The sequence below is a fragment of the Pithys albifrons genome, chromosome 2 (genome assembly GCF_047495875.1).
Source record: "Pithys albifrons albifrons isolate INPA30051 chromosome 2, PitAlb_v1, whole genome shotgun sequence".
NCBI classification, from domain to species: domain Eukaryota; kingdom Metazoa; phylum Chordata; class Aves; order Passeriformes; family Thamnophilidae; genus Pithys; species Pithys albifrons.
Window position 1 is genome coordinate 86,793,370 of NC_092459.1, and position 20,364 is coordinate 86,813,733.

The following is a 20,364-nucleotide window of genomic DNA, read 5'->3' on the forward strand; positions in this document are numbered from 1 at the left end:
CACCCAGCACCTGATGGGATGTAAGATTCACTTGACACCTATAGTCCTCTTCTTATTTTGCCTTATTAAAGTGATTACCTTAGTAAGACATTTGTTGTCAGGCCTTTCTTAATGAGACCTGGAAAGAGCCGTGCACCATCTCTCTCTCTCCCTAACCTCACCATGTTGAACAAGGAGTCTGCACTGAAACAATGAGATTGGTGGCTTGTGTACCAAAAATACCAAAAAAAATCTTTTAGAATTTGCAGGCAACTGCAATAACCTCATTTAAAAAAAAAGGTTAGTTAAATAAGCTTTGACATTCATAAGCAAAGTTGTCTTGAATTAATTTATTCATCAAATGCTTTTAGAAAAGTCACTGTAGAAGTTTCACTGACTTCCCACTGGTTTACAGGAAAGAAATTAACATAAAATCTGGATGTGAATAAACAATACATAATGTATGCTGAAGTTATTGTATACATTTAAAGTGTAATTTGTTTGAACCATAATGAAAAAAAATTATAATATTTGAAGAAATTATTCAGAACAGTTTACAGCTGTTTCCTCATTAAGAAACAGAAAAGCTTAACCTTACAAAAATGTATTTCCTATATGTTGAAAATCATTCCTTTAGTCTTTTTTCATTTTTATGCTTCTTTGTTAGGTAGCATGGGAATTATTACACTAGCTGTTTTAGCTTTCCATATCAGTAGTTTGGAATCTGTTCGAGTCCTTGGACTGCAGTGGAGAATAAAAGAGTATAAACCCATTTGAGGCAGTTAAACAATATCTAGTTACAGATTTGTTTTTAAGTGAAAATATTTCATACTGACCCCATGGAACATAACAGTTCTGTGTGTTACTAATACATATTGATAAAGGCATTAGTGTTGATGTTTGAAATTAACTGGCTCTTAGCTTCAAGTGTGGTTTTCTTTTCTAAAGTCTGCCAGCATCATACAAAAACCTATACATTTTCCTCTCAAAGAGAACTTTAAAGAATCTTCACACAAAAATGGGGAATCACTTATGCTGACTTGAAATTCAGATTACATTTTCCCTTGGTACATCACTCCTGATTAATGATTGCCTAAGCTCCTCAACTACTGCAGTTTAAAGACCAACATTCTAAGGCACAACAGCATTAATTTTAGTTTGCCTTCACATGTAAGAAGGTCACCTGCCACAGGACAGGTAAAGAGAGATAACTTACTGGTTGTCTTATAATTTATTCACGTCATACTTGACTAATGGTTCTGTAATCTCGGTCTATATTTTTGTGTTATTATTTGGTGCCAAGCAAGTTCTTACTTCTCAATAAATAATACAAACTAGATAGGAAGAGTGTTTACTGGTAGGTTTTAACTAAAGAGTTAGATTCAGTAGCACTGGGTTACATAAATTAAAAATACACCATAACAGAGAATCTGTTGGAAATTAAATACTCTTGCAAAAATGAACAGTCCTGCAAAATTTTTCTGGAAACATGAGGTGGCAGTAAGTATTTAAATAGTCTTCTACTAGCTATATTTTATAGCAATAATTTTATACTTCTTACATGTTTGAAAGCAATCACAATTTCCTTGTATAAAAATGGAACTCTCTACATCTAGAAACAGAATTAGACTGTCAATATTAAATTGAATTTTTGCATTCTAACAAGAAAGATTATTCAAATGTTTTTTACATCTGCATATGCTGGGTTTCAGCTACAGTGTCACAATATTAAAGCACTGTCAGTTTTGTATAAGCAAAACAACCTACAATTGTACACTAAGACATATTTCGGATGAAGCATTAAGGAATATCAAAAGATACCTTCTATGGGCTATGTGTAATATTATTCCAACTAAATATCAAGAAAACTTTCATAGTCTGCAGCATATACAAACTATGCCTACACACAAAACCTTGTCTTCAGGACTTGAGATTTCAAATCTAATCCTGCAATGATTAGATACGAAGGACAATTTCAAAATATTTATTATTCACCTTGCCTTAAACATAAAATACCATTTTAATACCTCATTTTTCAAGTGTTATTAACAAGCCTGTAGTCCCTAATTTCTATTACCTGAATGCAATCTGTATTTATTCTTTTCATTGAACTTGTAATGTAAAGCCATTAATATAGAGTTTGCTAGACACAATCACATATCTTTGATTCAAATTGCATCCCCTTTTTTTTGCAGGAATACAGACAATACTGCAATCCGCTTACTTTAGGAGGTTAACTAAACTTTTTGCTTACTTTTCTGAAATGACACATTTCTTCAGTATTCTTCTTGTCCATAAATATATGGGAAAGTGTCATCACTGACTACTAATATCTACCGAATCACATTTGGTCAATACCCTGCCTTTGGCTTTGTATTTTGCTTAAAGCCTAGATGATCATCTGTGCAGTTCAACAGAAAGTTATGTACAATATGACTCTTTTAAAGTACAAAAAACATTAGTTCTTTTTAATATTCTCATTAAATACAGGCTTTCAAATAAACTTGAGAAAGTGAGGTTATTTTGTGTTTTGCTTACTATCACTAAAATTTCAAAAGGTTTTAAACACATAAAATTCTCAGAAATATTAAATATACATTAGGTAATAAACATCTGATAAATTTTAAAATATGTGATTACTTACATGCAACTTCTACATATTTGTTTATGAAAATTAATCAAGTAACTAAAATAATTAACCATGCAACTACCCATTCCTGCAATTTATATTCCCTTTTAAGCTCTGAATGACATTACATATTTTTCAATTTTAAATCCCCAAACTACAATATAAAAAATAAGCAAATATTGTATTAATTAAATACTTTTACATATGATAAATATAAGTAGCGAAGGTATCATTTTAGTGTATAGAACATATTTTATTGACAAATGATGTACTGGAAATAAAAATGTCCATGTACAGTAAAACCTTAAAGCACTTGATAAGATTAGTTGCATTGCACAGAAAAATTTATTATCTCAGAAAAACCCCTCATGCAATAGTATATGATATGTAAGTTTACAGGTAATTATGATTATCCCAGCAAGCCTTATCCCTAATTCACAATTAAATTATTTACCAACATTTAAATTTTAAAATAACCTAATACATAACAAGGAGCTACTCATTACCTTAATTGAATCACCATACATAGACCTATTTGGAGATTCTAAATTCATAATTATTAGCAAGTAGTAAGTGCCTAGTTTCAAAATGCAACATATTTTCCAGGGCATATGACCCCCAAATATCTGTTTCAAAGTTGCAATTAAATTATTCAAATGCAATTTATTTCAATTGAGTAAATTCAATTTCATAAAATGTCAAATGGAATGTGTTCAACTAAATATTTCAAATAATTTAGTAAATTATATTAAGAATGTAATAAACTTGAATAACTTAATAGTATTAACTTTATCATCATCATCATGGCTAGGCTTCGCGAACAAAGATTTGAGAAGGGCACTAACCCACACTTGCTGCAAGCGTGCTGGTGGCTAAAAAGGCCAATACGGGATAGGCAGGTCCGGTCACAAAAGGCACAGCGGAACGTCTCCCTAGGTGACATTGGCAAGGAAGGGTTCTTTCTGCGTTGTCTTTTCTCCTCAAGACTGACTCTCCGTGCATTCTCAAAGGAAGCAGCAGCGTCGTGAATGGTGTGTCTCCATGAATCCCGATTGGAGGCCAGAATGGACCATTGGTGGCAGTCAATATGGCCAAGGCTGAGGTGTTGTTTCAGGGAGTCCTTGTATCTCTTCTTCGGGGCTCCTCTCTTGAGGCAGCCGGTGGCGAGTTCACCATAGAGCACAATCTTCAGAAGGCGGTGATCCTCCATCCTGGAGACATGCCCTGCCCAGCACAGCTGCGTTCTCATCAGCATGGCCTCAATACTGCTGACCCCTGTCTGTTCAAGAACAGACACATTGGTCACGTAATCAGACCAGTGGATGTTTAGGATTGAACGGAGGCAGCGCTGATGGAAACGTTCGAGAAGCCACAGGTGGTGGCGGTAGATGACCCGGGATTCAGACCCATATAAATGAGTAGACAGTACAATGGCTCTGTAGACACTAATCTTTGTACTTTTCTTCAGGTGTTTATTGGACCAGACTCTTTTATGGAGTTTTCCGAAGGCTCCGTATGCCTTTGCTAGCCTGTTGTCTATCTCTTTGTCAATCTTACTGTCTGCGGAAATGATACTTCCCAGATAGGTGAACTGCTGGACTGACTTAAGCTCTGAATTGCCTATGGTGATGTGAGGATGATGGAAGACTTCTTGAGGTGCAGGTTGGTAGAGAACTTCCGTCTTCTTCAGGCTGACTTCCAGCCCAAAAAGCTCAGCAGCCTCTGCAAAGCAGGATGTTAAGCGCTGCAGAGCTGCTTCTGTGTGAGCAACGAGAGCGGCATCATCAGCAAAAAGCAGCTCACGGACAACGTGATTCAGGGTCTTGGTGTGGGCCTTCAGTCGCCTTAGGTTGAATAGGCTTCCATTGGTACGATATCGGATGTAGATGCCGTTTTCTTCATCGAGGTCTGCTGTGGCTCTTTGGAGCATCATGCTGAAGAAGATTGTGAATAGATTGGTGCAAGAACGCAACCTTGTTTCACACCATTGGTTATTGGAAAGGGCTCAGAGAGTGCATCGCCATATCTGACTTGTCCACGCTGATCCTCATGTAGCAGGATGATCATTTTGAGGAACTTGGGGGGACATCCTAAACGTTCCAAGATCTGCCACAGGCCTTTTCTGCTCACAGTGTCGAAAGCTTTGGTGAGGTCAACAAAGATTACATAGAGACCTTTGTTCTATTCCCTACACTTCTCTTGCAGTTGTCTGAGAACAAACACCATGTCTGTGGTGCTCCTATTGGCTCTGAAACCACACTGGCTTTCAGGTAGAAGATCTTCTGCAATAGTGGGTACTAATTTGTTCAGAAGTATTCTTGCAAGGATTTTTCCAGCAATGGAGAGCAAAGTAATACCTCGGTAATTTGAGCAGTTTGATTTTTCTCCTTTCTTCTTGTACAGGGTGATGATGACTGCATCACGGAGATCTGGTGGTAGTTCCCCTTGTTCCCAGCAACGCACAACAAGCTCGTGGAATTTGGCATGGAGTGCTTGACCTCCATGCTTCCAGATTTCAGGTGGAATTCCATCAACCCCAGCTGCCTTGCCAGTTTTCACCTGTTGTATGGCCTTGAGTATCTCTCCCATAGTAGGGGCTGCATCCAATTCATGTTTCACCGGTTGCTGTGTAATGAGCTGAAGTGCTGAGCCTTGGACTACACAGTTGGCACTGAAGAGAGTCTGAAAGTGCTCAGACCATTGGTTCAGGATGGAGCTTTTATCTGTGAGAAGCAGTTGACCATCTGCACTGAGTAGGGTGCTTTGAACCTGGTGTGTGTGTCTGTATTAAGAATGTAATAAACTTGAATAACTTAATAGCATTAACTTTAATAAGCTGAATAAAAGTGTAACAGACTTTTTTTTTACATACCTTTTTGAAAAAATCTGCACTGTATAAATGGTCACAAAAATTAAATTATTATCCAAATTAGCCTCTGATTTAAATCTTTGGTCTCATAGCACAAGGAGCAGACAGTAAGTTCAACTAAAATCCTAAACTTTGCCATGAAACAATTTGGTAAATATACACAGTCCTTACACCACTAGTGTGTCATAAAGTGCTAAAATTTACTTCCATTTTGCAAACGAAGACAGTGAAACAATGACCAGTTCACAGCCCAGTCTCATACTTTGCATTTGTCTGTGGTCTTCCTAATCTCTAGACTTGTTTGTTTTACAAGGATCAATCTTGAAAATTTTTTTGGAAGTATGTCCTATATTCCTCTATAGTGTAGAAAACTGAAGCTCTATTTTAACACAATAAAATACTGTGTTGGAGGATCTTTTTAAAATAGATAACATGTAAATAATATAATAAGATATTTCAATATAAAAATTCTATTGATTTTCTGTTATTGCTCCATTGCAAGTTTTCAGTGCATTTCTCGCTCTTGTATCAGCAATGATTTAATCACTACTTACATTCCTGTTACCATTATAATGTGTGATAAACTTTATGGTGCCCATCATTATTTCAGAGCATTTGCAAATCTACAACTTGCTTATTCATACACATTAACTGTTTGTTTAGTTTTAAAGAATAATAAAGACTGCAAACTATTATTTCAGACTTGGAAACTAGGATTTGAATTTCCTATAAATTAGAAATCTTTAATTTCTCCAGGTTGTAATGTTCATGACCTGCAAACCTTTATTTACTACCATTCTCCAAGCATTAGTAGGTGCTAGTATCTGATCAATGAAAACTATTATAATCATTCTGAAGTAAACATACTGTTTGGCGTTCCTAGGGGCCTATTTTCTAGCTCTTAGCTTATTTTCGAATTGCATGTTTTAGAAGAATAATTTTCCTTGAAGGAAAAGATCCAAGTAGAAGGAGGGAGCTTTTCTCACTCCTGTTGCAAGGAAACACTGTCTGTTAAGTATGTCTCTGCCCCACACTAGTCATGTGCACCACACAAAGGGGCAGGGTGCCATTAGAAAAGCAAGTACACCTCCCCTTGTTTTCAGTTGCTGCAAGAGATCTATTTGCGTAATACACTTTTAATAACTTCACCTTCAGTTACTCCCACCTAGTCTCCCTATTCTCCATACACACAAAATTACAGAAAATGTAGGCAGTGTGGATAAAATTGAGAAAAAAAAGTATACTGATTAAATTAACGCTGAGATCAGCAGCACAGCTTCAAAAAAGCCCCCCAAAAATCCAAGGGAGTATTTGAAAATGATTCTTGTTGGTTCTGATGATTCTATGTAGTCACATTACTTACGGCAAATCTTCCAGTCTGGAGGCCTCGTGCCTTGGGTCCAGCAGGTCATAACCACATTCATTGTAGATTTCTAAGTAGGACACATGAGTTGTATAAACTTTACTGCTGTCCTGGATAAGACAAGAAAAAAAAAAGAAAAAAAAAGAAGTCCTATAAAGAGAAGTCAAATGTAGACTAGACAACAAATTTATCACTACAGCTTCTATGTTACTTTCTCACTCTGTCTCTTTTATTTTTCCAGGGCGTGGTGTACGTTTTCAGTTGGTTATACTTTCATGTCTTCTGTTGCCATATGCATAAAGGCTCAAGAAGAGAAAATGAAAAAAAAAAACAACCAAAAAACCCAACAAAAAACCCTAACCAAAAGAGACATACATACACACACACAAAATACTAAAACAAAAATCACCCCCAAAAACCCATCATGACCATGAGTTTAGTCTGAGATTTTTAATTGATTCCTTATATCTAGAAAAGTCTGTATAAATTTAGAACATGGAAGCCTTCTTCCAGAACAATGCAACATGACATTTTTCACTTCTACACCAAGAAAAGAATGTTATTATGAAAAGGTAAACCCTCATATTACGGATAGAAAGACTATGCTTAAAACAAAAAAAGGCAAGGGACAGCAACAACAAAAATAGGATTTACTTAATTTAGAAACATCAGTGACATATTGCTTTTCACTCTCTTTATCAGAGCATTTAAACACTGTATATGATGTCAGCTGTTCTCTGCAATCACAATTTTTTGGTCTATTACATTGCCAAAATGTAATTTAACACAACTGGGTTTTGCAGACAGAATTTTCTCCTGCCTCAAAGCCAAATCCAAACACCATAAACCTCAAAATAGTGGGCTATGATTTCCAAAATTAAAAAAATAAAAAAACCCAGTCATTTCTTTCCAGCAGATGAAGCCGCTGTGAAAGCACTCATATTACAGTAAAAGTTTCATAATCCAATTCACTACTCTGAGATACAACTTCTCATTTTCATTGAATAGTTATTTCCCATGGGGTTTTTTATTGATAATGACAGTTCACTATTTCATGGGACATCACTGAAAAAGATACACTACAGATGGATGGAACAAATGTAGCAAGAAATTGTTCAAGCAGGAAGCTGTGGAAATAGGAGATTCCTAAATTAAAAGGAGATGTTATTAAAAACAAAGGCCTTGATTTGCTTCTCATTTAGGGTAAAATGTTTTTTTCCCTTGGCTTCAAATTGCACTGTCTTTGTGCAACTAAGAGCTTTACAAGTCTTGTATTTTGCAGCCCTAATTTCACTTTCTCCTCTTTCACCCTACTTAGGCTTAGAAGGCAGATGACTTGTCCACTATGTCAGCATGTTCCAAAGCAGAATTGTAGATACAAAAAAATGAAACAGGTGAAAGATATGAAAAGAAAGACAAGTGGAAATCTAAAACACCAAGATGAGATTCTTTACAATGCACCAAGAAAGAAAATATATGAAACACAATGATTTGGAAGCAGGAAAACAGAAATATCCCTATAAGCATAATTAAGTATTGCTTTTGATTCAAAACCCAGTCTGAAGAGGGAGACTTTTTTATTTCTGTGGAAACTATATGCTGAGAAGGTGACAATCAAACTAGCTATTTGTCATCCTATTTTGCTTTTATTACATAATTAGCATTCAAAAAGAATGTTGGTATGTTGACACATTTTATTGCTGGCAATTGCAAAATCAACCTGTTAACTTTTCATAACAGAAGTTCTCCATGGGGTCATGTGAGTGCAGCATAAGGTCTAAGGCAAGATGATCATGTAGAGATTTGTTTCATTTTCATTCCCACAATAGCAAGCTTTTATGCACTTTAAATATGATATGTGTATTCGTGTGCCAAAGCCATACTTTGAAAAAGTCAAAGTAATTACTTACTATAGTTAACCCTTACTGAGATAGGGCATGTTAATATGACAGAGACATACACCCCTATGAATGTGAATGGGTGCCTTCTATTACATGAATGACAGATCATAAAAACACAATGTAATGACTGATGTTTATGTCAAATAATATTTAAATTGGTTTAATTAAACATCTTTGTTAAAATGTGAAGATTAATCTTTGATGAGTCACAGGCTTGGTGGAGTAAATGAAGAGTCAAAACACAAATTACACAAGACTCCTCAAATTTGCCTCCTATAGTTATGAAAGGACCAGAATGAACAATCATGTTCACTCATATAAGTATTTCAGGCACTAAAAGAAAACAAAATTTCTTGCAAACATAAAAAACATAATGAACAATCAGTGTGCTTACCTTGGTGCATTCTTTCTGTTATTAAAACATTTCATTGCATAGAATGTCAAAGGAAACACAATGCATACAATACAAAAGCAGAGTGAGGCTGATATAAGTGTTAAGAGCAGGATAACCAATATATGATCTGAATGTATGCTGCACCAACTAAAAGTAACATGGGTTTTAATAGTATAAAAAACCCTCTCCAATGATGTCCATTATTTTCAGTGTATTGTGATAAGCCAGGTAACCAAAACTATTACAAATGTATTCTTGCATACACTATCACGTCAAGTTAGATATTTTCTTCAGTATTAATTTTAGAGCTTCCTCTAAGACTTTTATAAAAACAGCCTTTTGCAATAGTTAAATGTTTGTAAACTGGACATTAAAAATAAACAGAAAACAATGTCCCATACCTTCTGCAACTGATCAAAAATATAGGATAGAGTCCTGGGAATAATGCCTCGATCACTGTAACGTTCCGCTCCTCCTGTGATGGTAAAAGTTTTGCCACTGCCTGTCTGACCATATGCAAAGACAGTACCATTATATCCAGCCAAAACACTATAAAATTAAAAAATGAGAAGATAATTAATATTTAAGTCAGAATATATTTTTCATGGTCAACTTTGTATAGAACTAAAATACAATTAATATTAATTCTTAATTATGTATCAGCTGTCTTTGGTAATAAAGAATACATTCCAAGTAATGTATTCTTGATTCTACAGAATTCAAACTATCTAGAACTGAAGGACTGTTTGATGCCTTGACTTGCCCCATTATTCAAGTATCATCATCATACTTACTACTATTTACACTAACATACATAGTTTTTTTCTTTGGCTGACAAATTTTTGCAAGGGTGATATTTAATCTCTTTAAAGACTGTACATGTCAGGAATTGTGCCATTGATACACTACAGTTCAAGAATCTAGAAAGATTTAACTTATGACTTCATTCAATGCAGAGAAAACTGTGTTTTGATTAGAAACTCATGTAAGGACAGTGTTAACACCACTACTACTATACTAAGCTATCAGATTACTCTTGGATAAGGTTATGCAGGAGAACATATGCTTAAATCAATGCAGTAAAGTCTTCATTTACATTGAAAACACACCAACCTCATTGGTAATAGCAAACCTTTCTATTATAACTGTGACTGTACAAAAAGTTTCTGTGGCATAGCATGAAATGGCAGTCAGACTCATCATTTGTTTTTACACTTCTTACTTCTATTTACAGAAGCGCCTAATAAAAGTCTAGTTCCAAAATCTTTCTCTAATTCACCACACTCCCACCATTGACTTCTACCTGATTTCCACCAAATAGTAGATAAGCTTAAAAAGCTTATATTTTGGATTTGATTTACTGTTCTGAAGGACCTACTACTTTTGTTAAACAAAATGAAAAGCTAAAAATTTTCTTGTGCATTTTGTTTATTGAAAAACTGATAAATAAAGATTTTAATTAATAAAAAGAGGGCAAACAACCCTTGCATAAGAGGAAAAGAAACATGTATATAGATAGCTGCTGTTCTGGCGCCACAGGAGATGCAATGATTCTCAAACTTATAAAGTTTATTTAAAGGCCTGAGCAGTTGCCAAATTGCTTATTTTAATCCATTACAGTAGGATGTCAGAGACAAAAGCAGAAACATGTTGAAAGGAACTACACTGAACATCTGCTCCAAACACCAAAATGCCCAAAGAGAGAGTACATATAACTTTGATTCCAGATGATAAAAATAAAAACAATTATTATTATAAAACACCTCATTTATCTATCTGAGGAATTTCTAGTGCCCGCTGTCACTGAATGCTGAAGACAGTAACGAGTTGTCAGAAGGTAGGGGGTATCAACAGGAGTTCAGAAATGGCAGATTAAAAACAAGCAAGGGGAAACAATTCTTCATACAAAATGTAGTTAAGCTGTGCAACTCTGCCACGCCACATTTTGGATGTTAAAATTTCACACAGGCTTCCTCGGGGATTGGATTGAATCACAAGAAAAATTTTCTCTCGGGGCTAGTAAATGCATTAAAAACAGAAACCCACTAAACTAAAATGACTAAAGACTCACAGGATGTATGGGGGAAGGAGCTCCACATGCTTACTCTGTTTATTTTTTCCTTTGGGCACTGTCTGTTAGCCCCTGTGTGAGATAACATGCACTAGATGGAACTTTGGTCTGATGCAATATAGTTGCTCTTCTGCTTTTTGAGAAAGAGTTCTCTGGTTCTTCAGATCTAGCATTTTGGGGTTTTAAGCTTTCTTACTCCTTCTCCTCTTTCAAGTTGCTAAAGGTGTGTTTTGCAATGTGTGTCAAAAATAGGCAAGGCATGGCTGCAAACTGTTAACGTGACATCCCTGTACTTCAGAAAAAGCTGTTTATTAGAATCACCTCACATGTAAACATAAGATAAAATGCCACATACTGTTTGCTGTCAAAACAGCAACAAAAGTCAGTGAGTTTTCTTTGTGCTATTTGATTTATATATTTCTTATATTTATTGCAATACATCAGCATAGCTCAATTAAACCAATATCTATGTACTAAATACTCAGGAAGTTTATGATATGTACTTAGCATTTTCAACCCAAGATGCACAATTTTTTCAGGAAAATAAAGCCCAGAAAATTTCACAAACCTTTTGCCACACATGAAACATTGTTTAAAAAAACAACACCAAACTATACTGCATAATTACCCTTGGCAAAGTGAAGGGTCCCTCAGATGCTAGAACTTTCTATAGTGAGCAGAAAACACACATTTTGCCTTTCATCCTGAAATATAATCACAGCAGTTACCAAAAAAAGTTGGCAACACCTATTCTGACATGACAAGAAGAGAGTGCATTTTCTACACAGAATCCACCAAAGGGATCCTTGAAAATTCTCATTTTCAAATTAAAGCTGTCCCCAACACTAGTGGAACTGATTCTATGCTGGGAAAGGTGGTAGAGGATCAGCAGCTCTTTTCTCCCTAATCAGCAAAATCTACTTTACAAGACAGCAGTTCACACAGGCAAAGTCTGCATCTCTGCTCTTCTGATTGTCTGAAGAAAAATCCCACACTTTTGTTAAAATTAGTATTTGAAACTACACAAGATGCCCTGGATAGTGATGGTAGTCATGTGAAGACTAAATTATGCACACATAAAAATCATACATAAAAGGGATATTTTCAGTGATGCCCCCTTGGTGTTATCGGAATATCCAGAACTTTGCATATTTTCTTTCTCTCTCTGAAAGCTGAATTTTGTCATGCTATTAAGAAGACATGTTGTTGAATAAATTGTCTCTTTACCGCTTAAAACGAAAGACATCAAAGATACATAATTCAAAGCAAGGCTTTGTAGAAAAGATCTTTCATGCGCTTATGTAACATTGTATAGCACACTGTTCAGAAGTTCATGGAATATTTGCAGTCAGATTAGCTAAAATGTTGCTGGAGTAATCTGTTTTCAGCATATTTTATCAAACTTCTGGTTATCAGAGTTCATAGAGGGTCTTCTCTTTTTATTAATACCAAGCCAGAACTAAAACCAGATTATTACAGAGAGAAATAAATTTTTAAAATTTGATGACTAAAAAATCTCCAAAACTGAGTATTTGGTTTATTGTATTAGGAAATTTGGAAGTTTCATTTTCATTATTCACTAAAATATGCAGTCATATATTTGTAGCAATGTGTGATAGATTTGGTCTTTATAAGAAGAAAAGAATAACAGCTATAAAAAAGTCAGTTTCTAACAAGAAATTTGTTGATTCAGCTTTGCCTGTACTGCTTTACAACCATATATATCACGTTTCTAGTGAAAAACAGGGAGCAACTTAAATTTGTAAAGGAAAGACATAAGTTGTCATATGCATGAGCAGTAATTCTGACATGCTGAAGCTCATACCTGTGAACAATAAGATCTATTGAATGGGGAGAAATATAATTGGCCAGAATTTCTGCATGTAAAATGTCCCAAGGAAAACTGCCCAAGACTTCAAATTCTGTGAAAGTAAGAGTTCCATAAAAAGATGACATTTCAGGGAAAACACAGATATACAGTAGGTCTGCAAAGAATCAAATTTCAATATCATTTAATATACTAAGCTTTGTTCACTTATTATTATTAATGTGTGGAAGATCTTGGTTTTATGAGTGTCAAGAAAGGCCCCAAAAAGTCAAAATCTGCACATTCAAATAGAGCAGAAGAAATAAATTGAATAATAATATTTTATATTTAACTCATGATACCAGAATATTTAGATTTCCTAGATTTTGTAGGATAATTGATAATTATGTCAATACTTGATAAGTATGCATTTTTTAATGGTATATTTATTTTTGTGTTTCAGTGAAAACACGTGGTCATATCATATGAAGTCTCAGATACCAGAAAGCTGAATATAAGAAAAAAATTGTTTTGTTTGCTGGCTATATTTATTTTAAATTGAAACATGTATATGTGGGTAGGTTTACATATTTTTACTGTATTTAAAGGTGTGTTGAATGATAAATGTTAGACTTGTCTTTTTGATCACTGTAAGAAAAGTCAATTTAAAGCAAAACATTGGTTAGGAAACATCATGATTACCTGCTAAGTATTATGAACTCATTAAGAATTATTTATGTAATAAGCAGGTCTGTTCAGTAAAGTTGGTATCATTAAACAACATAGAATTGTACAAAAAGGTTTTGCTTGGTGGAAATCAGAATAAGATAGAGTGAGAGGAAAAAAAAAGGAAATAATAGGATTAATTGCAACCAAACAACTTCTAATGTATGAATAATTATAATTTTATTACATTTCTGAATCTTTATCTTTTTATTTTCCATTATAGTTTCTAATCTAGTCACATGTCCTTTTCAAGACTATTAGAATATAAAGTTTAGATATGTTCTTACATTTTACTCAAAGAACTGAATGTTTCTTTTGGTATGAAGCATTGAAAACTTATTGCTGGTTTTTAGAAACAAACTAGCTTGTGCTTTACCTAATAAGGCTAAACAGCATCAAGTTTAAACACAAAGAAAGTACTGAATACATCCTCTATGTTGCTTAGAATTGAAAAAACACCTATTCTAAGTGAAAAGTAGTTTGTGCACACAACTGACTAAGTAGATTGATATGATCCCACTGGTAAATAAACCTAATTATATATTATGACAGCAACATGATGGGATAAACAAAATTGTTCATGTTTTACCTCTAATATATCACACAGACTACCAAAAACCCTCCCACAGTGACAAAGTTTGAGACAGAAACTGCAATACTTTTAGTATCTCTCTAACTTGAATAATAAAATATCTGCTGGGAAAGAGCTCTCCACCTGCAAATCATCATAAAGTATGACCATGATGCACATCTTATTCAATTAATCTTTCCAATATGTCACTGAGTTTTAATGGGACAATTTGATGCAGACTTTGTGCTGGTGTAAATGCTTAAACACACTACAAGATTTACATTTACCTGCATGCATCAAAAGTACTTATAATACTTTATAAATTTCTAATACACATTCTACAAATTATTTTTTCCAATTAACATGGAATACCCTTAATTTTAATATTTGTCTTGTTTTGAAGAAGAGGTATAAGATAAAAAGCTGAAGTAAATGTTCCTTAAATGTTCCATTTTCAGTACAAACCTTAAAACCACTTAATAATCCAAGTACTGTTACACAAAAGCTTATGTAATGATGCTAGCTCAAGAAAATCAGTTCTGGCTTTATGAAAAGTGAACTTTGGACTTTGTGAAACTAATAAGAAAATTAAATCTGTAACTGACTGAAATGGCAAGGGTTCAATATTTTTAAAGTTCCCTTATCAGTGATAAGAGTTAAAAAAATAAATGCTTAGAGTTCAGAGGAAAAAAAATGTTGACAAGAAATGGTCATTACATATAAAGACTTAGTCTGTAATTGATGAAGAATAACATGCTGTAACACTGTAGCTGCAACCATGATACTCTAAATGTGTAAGAAAGAAAAAGGTATTTAGAGAGATAGCATATTGTATTAGGAAAACCTATAATTGGGAAAAAAGAAGACTGGGCTCAGGGCTTGAAAGGATTATTGGGCTGTTTTGGCTATGTTAGAAAAACCCTGCCTCTTCCCTCATGATCTTGCTAAGCTGAAGCTGTTATTACAACTACGTATCAATTATCAGGCATGGGACAATTCTTTCTAGTATGGACTCATATGTGAGTGTAAAGGAGAGCAACATCATGCAGATTTTCTTCTCAAATTTTCTTACTCATTTATCATATCAGTTAACGTGCATGTTCTACCTTACTCCTAATCAGTGATGATTTAAAAACATGCACAGTGAGATATGAACTTTGAAAATTCATTTTAGACTCCTATTTAAATGAATGGCTGTTACAGAATTATGTACTGGCATTTCCAGCCACTCCACTGCCTTGCCTCATGCCTGAAAATTGTCTAATTCCTAAATATAGAGTGTGATACAGAAGTATAAGTCATGGAAGCAATTCCACTTAAATTGATAGATATGTCATGTTTACAACTGCCTAACATTCCTCAAGTGAGAAATTCCTCAAGTGAGAGCTAGACAATTTATGCGTAGTTACTACAGTCTAAAATATCATTTGGTACTTTGTCCTTGAGTATCTGAGACAGTATAAATAGTAGTATAAAGCCCAGTGACAGCAGACAGAGTTTGAAAACAGACTGAGGTTGTTTTATTGTGGTTGGTTTTTCTGACTACATTTTGTTTTAATTTCCAGTGAAGATAATTTGTTCTATTTAAAGTTTATGAACACTGAACTTTTCATTTGTTTCTGTGCTCATTGTGAATGAGACTTTAGGGAGGCTCTTCCCTAAGTAAAAGGAATAACTCACCTTCCTCTGCTGTTCCAGTGGTTTTGCTGAATCAAACAGAACAGTTACAATCAAAATTTGCAAAAAAAAAAAAAAAAAGAAAAGAAACTCTTCTCCTTGAGTTCTGCCTCCAGTTTTGCACTCCCCAGTAGAAGACAAATGCTCTAAAGAAACAGGAGTGAACCTGATAAAACCATTTAGTTCAGGCTGCAGCACATCAACACACAGGGAAGTCAAGGGAACTGTTTCCTATTGACCCAGAGAACATGTACCTAATTACTACCTTATGCAATGCATTCTTACAGAGATGGACTCAAACTCTTCCCAGAGGCTTACAGTGGTAAAACACAAAGCAGTGGTCATCAGTTGCAAGAGAAGAAACTCCAAATGGGTATAATGAAAATATTCTTCACAGTAAGAGTAATTAAGCCATGGAACAAGTGCCTAGATGGATTAGGGGATCTCCAACTTTGGACATTTTTGAAGCTTTACTGGACAAGAGCCTGAGAAACGTGATCTAACAAAACCTGCTTTGCTCAGGAGGTTGGGCCAGATGACCTACAGAGATTCCTTCTCACCTAATTATTCTAATTTGTTGAAAAAGTTCAAAGTGAAAGTTTTTTACTAAGTTTGTAATATGAATAAATAAAATAACAGCAACGAAAAGTGCAATTAAGTAAGAGCTAAATTCCATAAGAATTTATATATAGATAAGAGAAAATCCTGGGAGCAAGAAACGACTTTCAGGTTAAACATATTATTACTTTGATTTTGTTAGTTTATTTCAGCTACAGATTATCATTTTAATTTGAATTCTGCCATGTTCATTTTAAATGAGTAGTAACATCTGGGCATGTGGTTGAAAAAATATTCAGTAACTATTAAAATACTAGACTCATGAAAAAAGCAGAAAATGCCAGTATTTTGATCTTGGGATACTGTTAGCCCTCTTGTCATCTCAGTTATTGCAGATCTGAAATAGTCTCCCAATGTCCCCCCATTCATTCTTTCTATTTCAGAAAACCTTAGTTCATATTTATCAAAAAAAAAAAAAAATCAACATAGGCCATGCAAAACCAGACCCCAGAAATGATACTGAAGGATCTGGGAAACAAGTTTTCATGGAGAATTTGTCTTCAGAGACCCAATTTTTAGGTATTTTCTATCACCTGAGGCTCAGACTAAAGTTTCTTGTAACTAAAATAAACAAAGTATCTCAGTATGACATTTTTGTCTTTATGTATTTGCCAGATTTGTAGAACAAATTTAAATTGGTAATGTCTCATCTTTAAAAAACAAAACCAATTTCCAAATGTGCATGTAACTGTTTTTGAGAGCTTAGTGCAGGCAAGTTTCCTTAGAAACTTCAAAAGGGTTTTGCTGAAGGAAAAAAAAGGTAATAAAATTTCTTATTTGAACTAAGGTCTCTAAATATATTTAGAATTTCACCATAACAGACAAGTGGCACAAAGATACTCTATGTCAAGGCTGTCAAACTGTAATTTATAATAAGCTGCCTTCTTGAAGAATTCTAAGCTCTGCAATTTAAGTAAAACCAAACACAAGCAATTAGTAGTCATTTGAAATGAAATATCAATGATGCTTTTCACTTTTTATTGCCTCACAATTGTATTCACTTCCAGAAAGAACTGCTAGCATTACTGTCCAATTGCTCAATTTAGAGGAAATTTGAAGCCAATTCTGTTTCTAGCTGACATCCCAAACAGTAAGTTATTATACATAGATTCTACAGATTTCTTGTGGTGCACATGAGACAAATCACTGCTTCTAATACCACATGAAAAATATATCCAGGTACAAAAAGGATAAATGTTAATAACATTATTTACTACCTTTTCAGTAAGAATAAGCAGCAGAAAAAAAACCCAACCAAAAACCAAAACAACAACCAAACAGAAGAGAGTGAACTGAAGCAGTTTATATATTACAGATGCTATTTCTTAGGAGAAACACAGCTTATGAGAAGAATCCAGAACGTGCAGCAATGGAAGCATTATCCTTGAGGCTGCTAGACCTTTCAAAAGAACATAGGTAATTGTCACTAGGTTTACAAACAGCTGAGGTGTTTCTCATTTTCATGAGAAATCTGAAGAGAAAATATTTCAAATGTTATTCTTTAATAAATCAAGAAACCTAATCCAAAATATTTGCCATATTAGAACTTAAAAAAAAGCCCCAAATTCAAAACAGTTAACATTTTCTACTTAATTTCAGGCTGCATTAATAATCATAGCACTAGTATTTGAAACATCTTAAGACTAGCCTTGTTCTGTTGTGAGGCTACAGCAGTGCTTAAACATCAGCAAACTGTAAAAGTAGGATGTTCTTTATTTTCTCTGCTTTTCATAGAATAATAGAATTAGTGCGACTTCTTGAACATCAAGTTGACTGCACAAAAGAAAATTATCAAGAATATATATTTAAAATAAAAAGGAAAAGAGGAAAGCACATCCAAATGATAAAAAGAAACCATGCAAGAGATGACTCAAGGATTCAAAAAAGTAATAAAAAAGATCAAGCAAATCACAGACTTATAATGGTTTGCAGAGGCAGGCGCTTCTGTCTGAAGAAGCATATTAAACAAACTAATGCCTGGTGCCTCTGAAACCACAGGCAAGATGACAATGTAACTGGACTTAAAGAAACAAAAGTAGTGGCCCAGCATCAAAGAAAACACATTTAAAAATGGGGTCAGGGAAAGACAAGAAAGTTGTACCCAATTTCCATCCATCAGGGAACAAACTAGAAAGATTTTAGAATCGTGAGCATTGCATTGCTGGTTTTAGTTTAAACAATGCCCAGGAATTTTTTTTCAGAGCATTCAAGTCTGTAAGTGAATGTTCTCAGGACTGTAAATATGCATGGCAAAGAGCCTTAGAATGTTACTGAACTATTTCATTGATACTTTCCTGCTACTTTCTCTTTGGCGATACACACAAAAAACCTGTTCCCTTAGTAAAGTGACTTCAGCACCAGAAATCTGTGTATTTTCAACAGCTTTTTCATGCAAGAGAATGTTGACTTAGAAAGAACCAAAGAATGAAGAACATTTTGCTATGAAAAACTATGGTCTTACAGAGAAAGAGGGCAAATCTTATTATCCTGCAGTGGAAAGGAAAATCGAGTCAGTAACTATAGAGTGAAATAAATTTCAGGCCCCATTCAGGACTCCATTAACGAAGGAACCTCATGACTATGAAGACATTTTGAAATACTTATTTTTGCCTAGAAAAAAGGCAAAAAATTATGGAAGTGTATGAGAAACATGAACGTACTTCAGTTATTACCTACTCTATTGTAAAAATACAAAATTATCCTTCACTATTATCAGTAACAACACAAACATCAATTAGAATACAAGCTTTAGCACATTTAACACTCAGAGAAAAAAATCCTGATTTCATTAAGAAATAAATAAATTTTACAGTTAAAGACTAGACTATTCGGAGATAACTATATGCCTAAACAACACTGATTTTAACAGCTTTTAAATACTTTCAAGTCCTTAAAATATATATAAACCCCATAACTGAAGTCTAGATAATAAAGTCTACATAATTCTGGAGAAAATTAATATATAGGAGTCTTTTGTCAGCCAACACTGAAATAAAGGAAAAGAATACCACTTCCTGTTTATTAGAGCACTGTGTAAATGAATTATTCAACTGGAAAACCTTTCCATATTCTAGCAAAACATTCCAAAGGGAAAACAATTAGCCAGTCTGTTGCTAGTTAATTTTGATACTCTGAGCTTTTGTTGAGGATAATGAAATTCATAGCACGTAACAATGAGATTTTTAACTCTTCCCTTTCCAAGCATACTCAAATAAGATAAAGACCTTTTTTTCTGCAGCTTTCACTAAACTCAGAAATATTGAAAATTAAGTCTGTGAGCTAATATGACATTATACATCATGATGTCAGATAAGCAAATAAATCACTTTTGGGTGAGAAAATGTTATAACAAACACTATTTTAAGTCTATTTTAATTATTCTAAGAAAGTTTCAAATTCATCGGCTCTTCATTTTCACTGTCAGTTAACCTTCTGCTTTATGTGGGACTTTAAAGAAGAAAAGGGGTGTTTGGGGGGGGTGGGGGCAGGGGGTGTGAGAAAATGAAATTATAAAGAGGGAGATACATTTTTTCATCCAAGTAGCAATCTGAGAAAGGCTTAGTGTCCGGCTGAGTATGTCTGTTTTTCTACTGTTCTAAACATAGGACAGTGCAATAGACTGAGGAATAACTTGCAGAATCATAGTTTAAAGCAACTTTTGGGTTAGATAACACATGAGAAAGAAGGTGGGACCTAAAGCAGTATTTCCCAACTCATTACAAGTTTGGATTCTGAGCAGATAAGCAAACATTATGCAGA

At 34.3% G+C, this 20,364-nt stretch overlaps 1 protein-coding gene across 1 annotated transcript in view; it reads right to left on the bottom strand.

Moving 5' to 3' along the window:
- Positions 1-20,364, bottom strand: part of KIF6 (kinesin family member 6) — a 162,062-nt gene that overhangs the window by 136,173 nt on the left and 5,525 nt on the right. Inside the window, exons 3-4 of the mRNA XM_071548023.1 lie at positions 9,537-9,684; positions 6,841-6,950 (exon numbers count right to left, since the gene is read on the bottom strand). Coding sequence (XP_071404124.1) covers positions 6,841-6,950; positions 9,537-9,684 — 258 coding nt within the window. The remainder of the gene's footprint in view (positions 1-6,840; positions 6,951-9,536; positions 9,685-20,364) is intronic.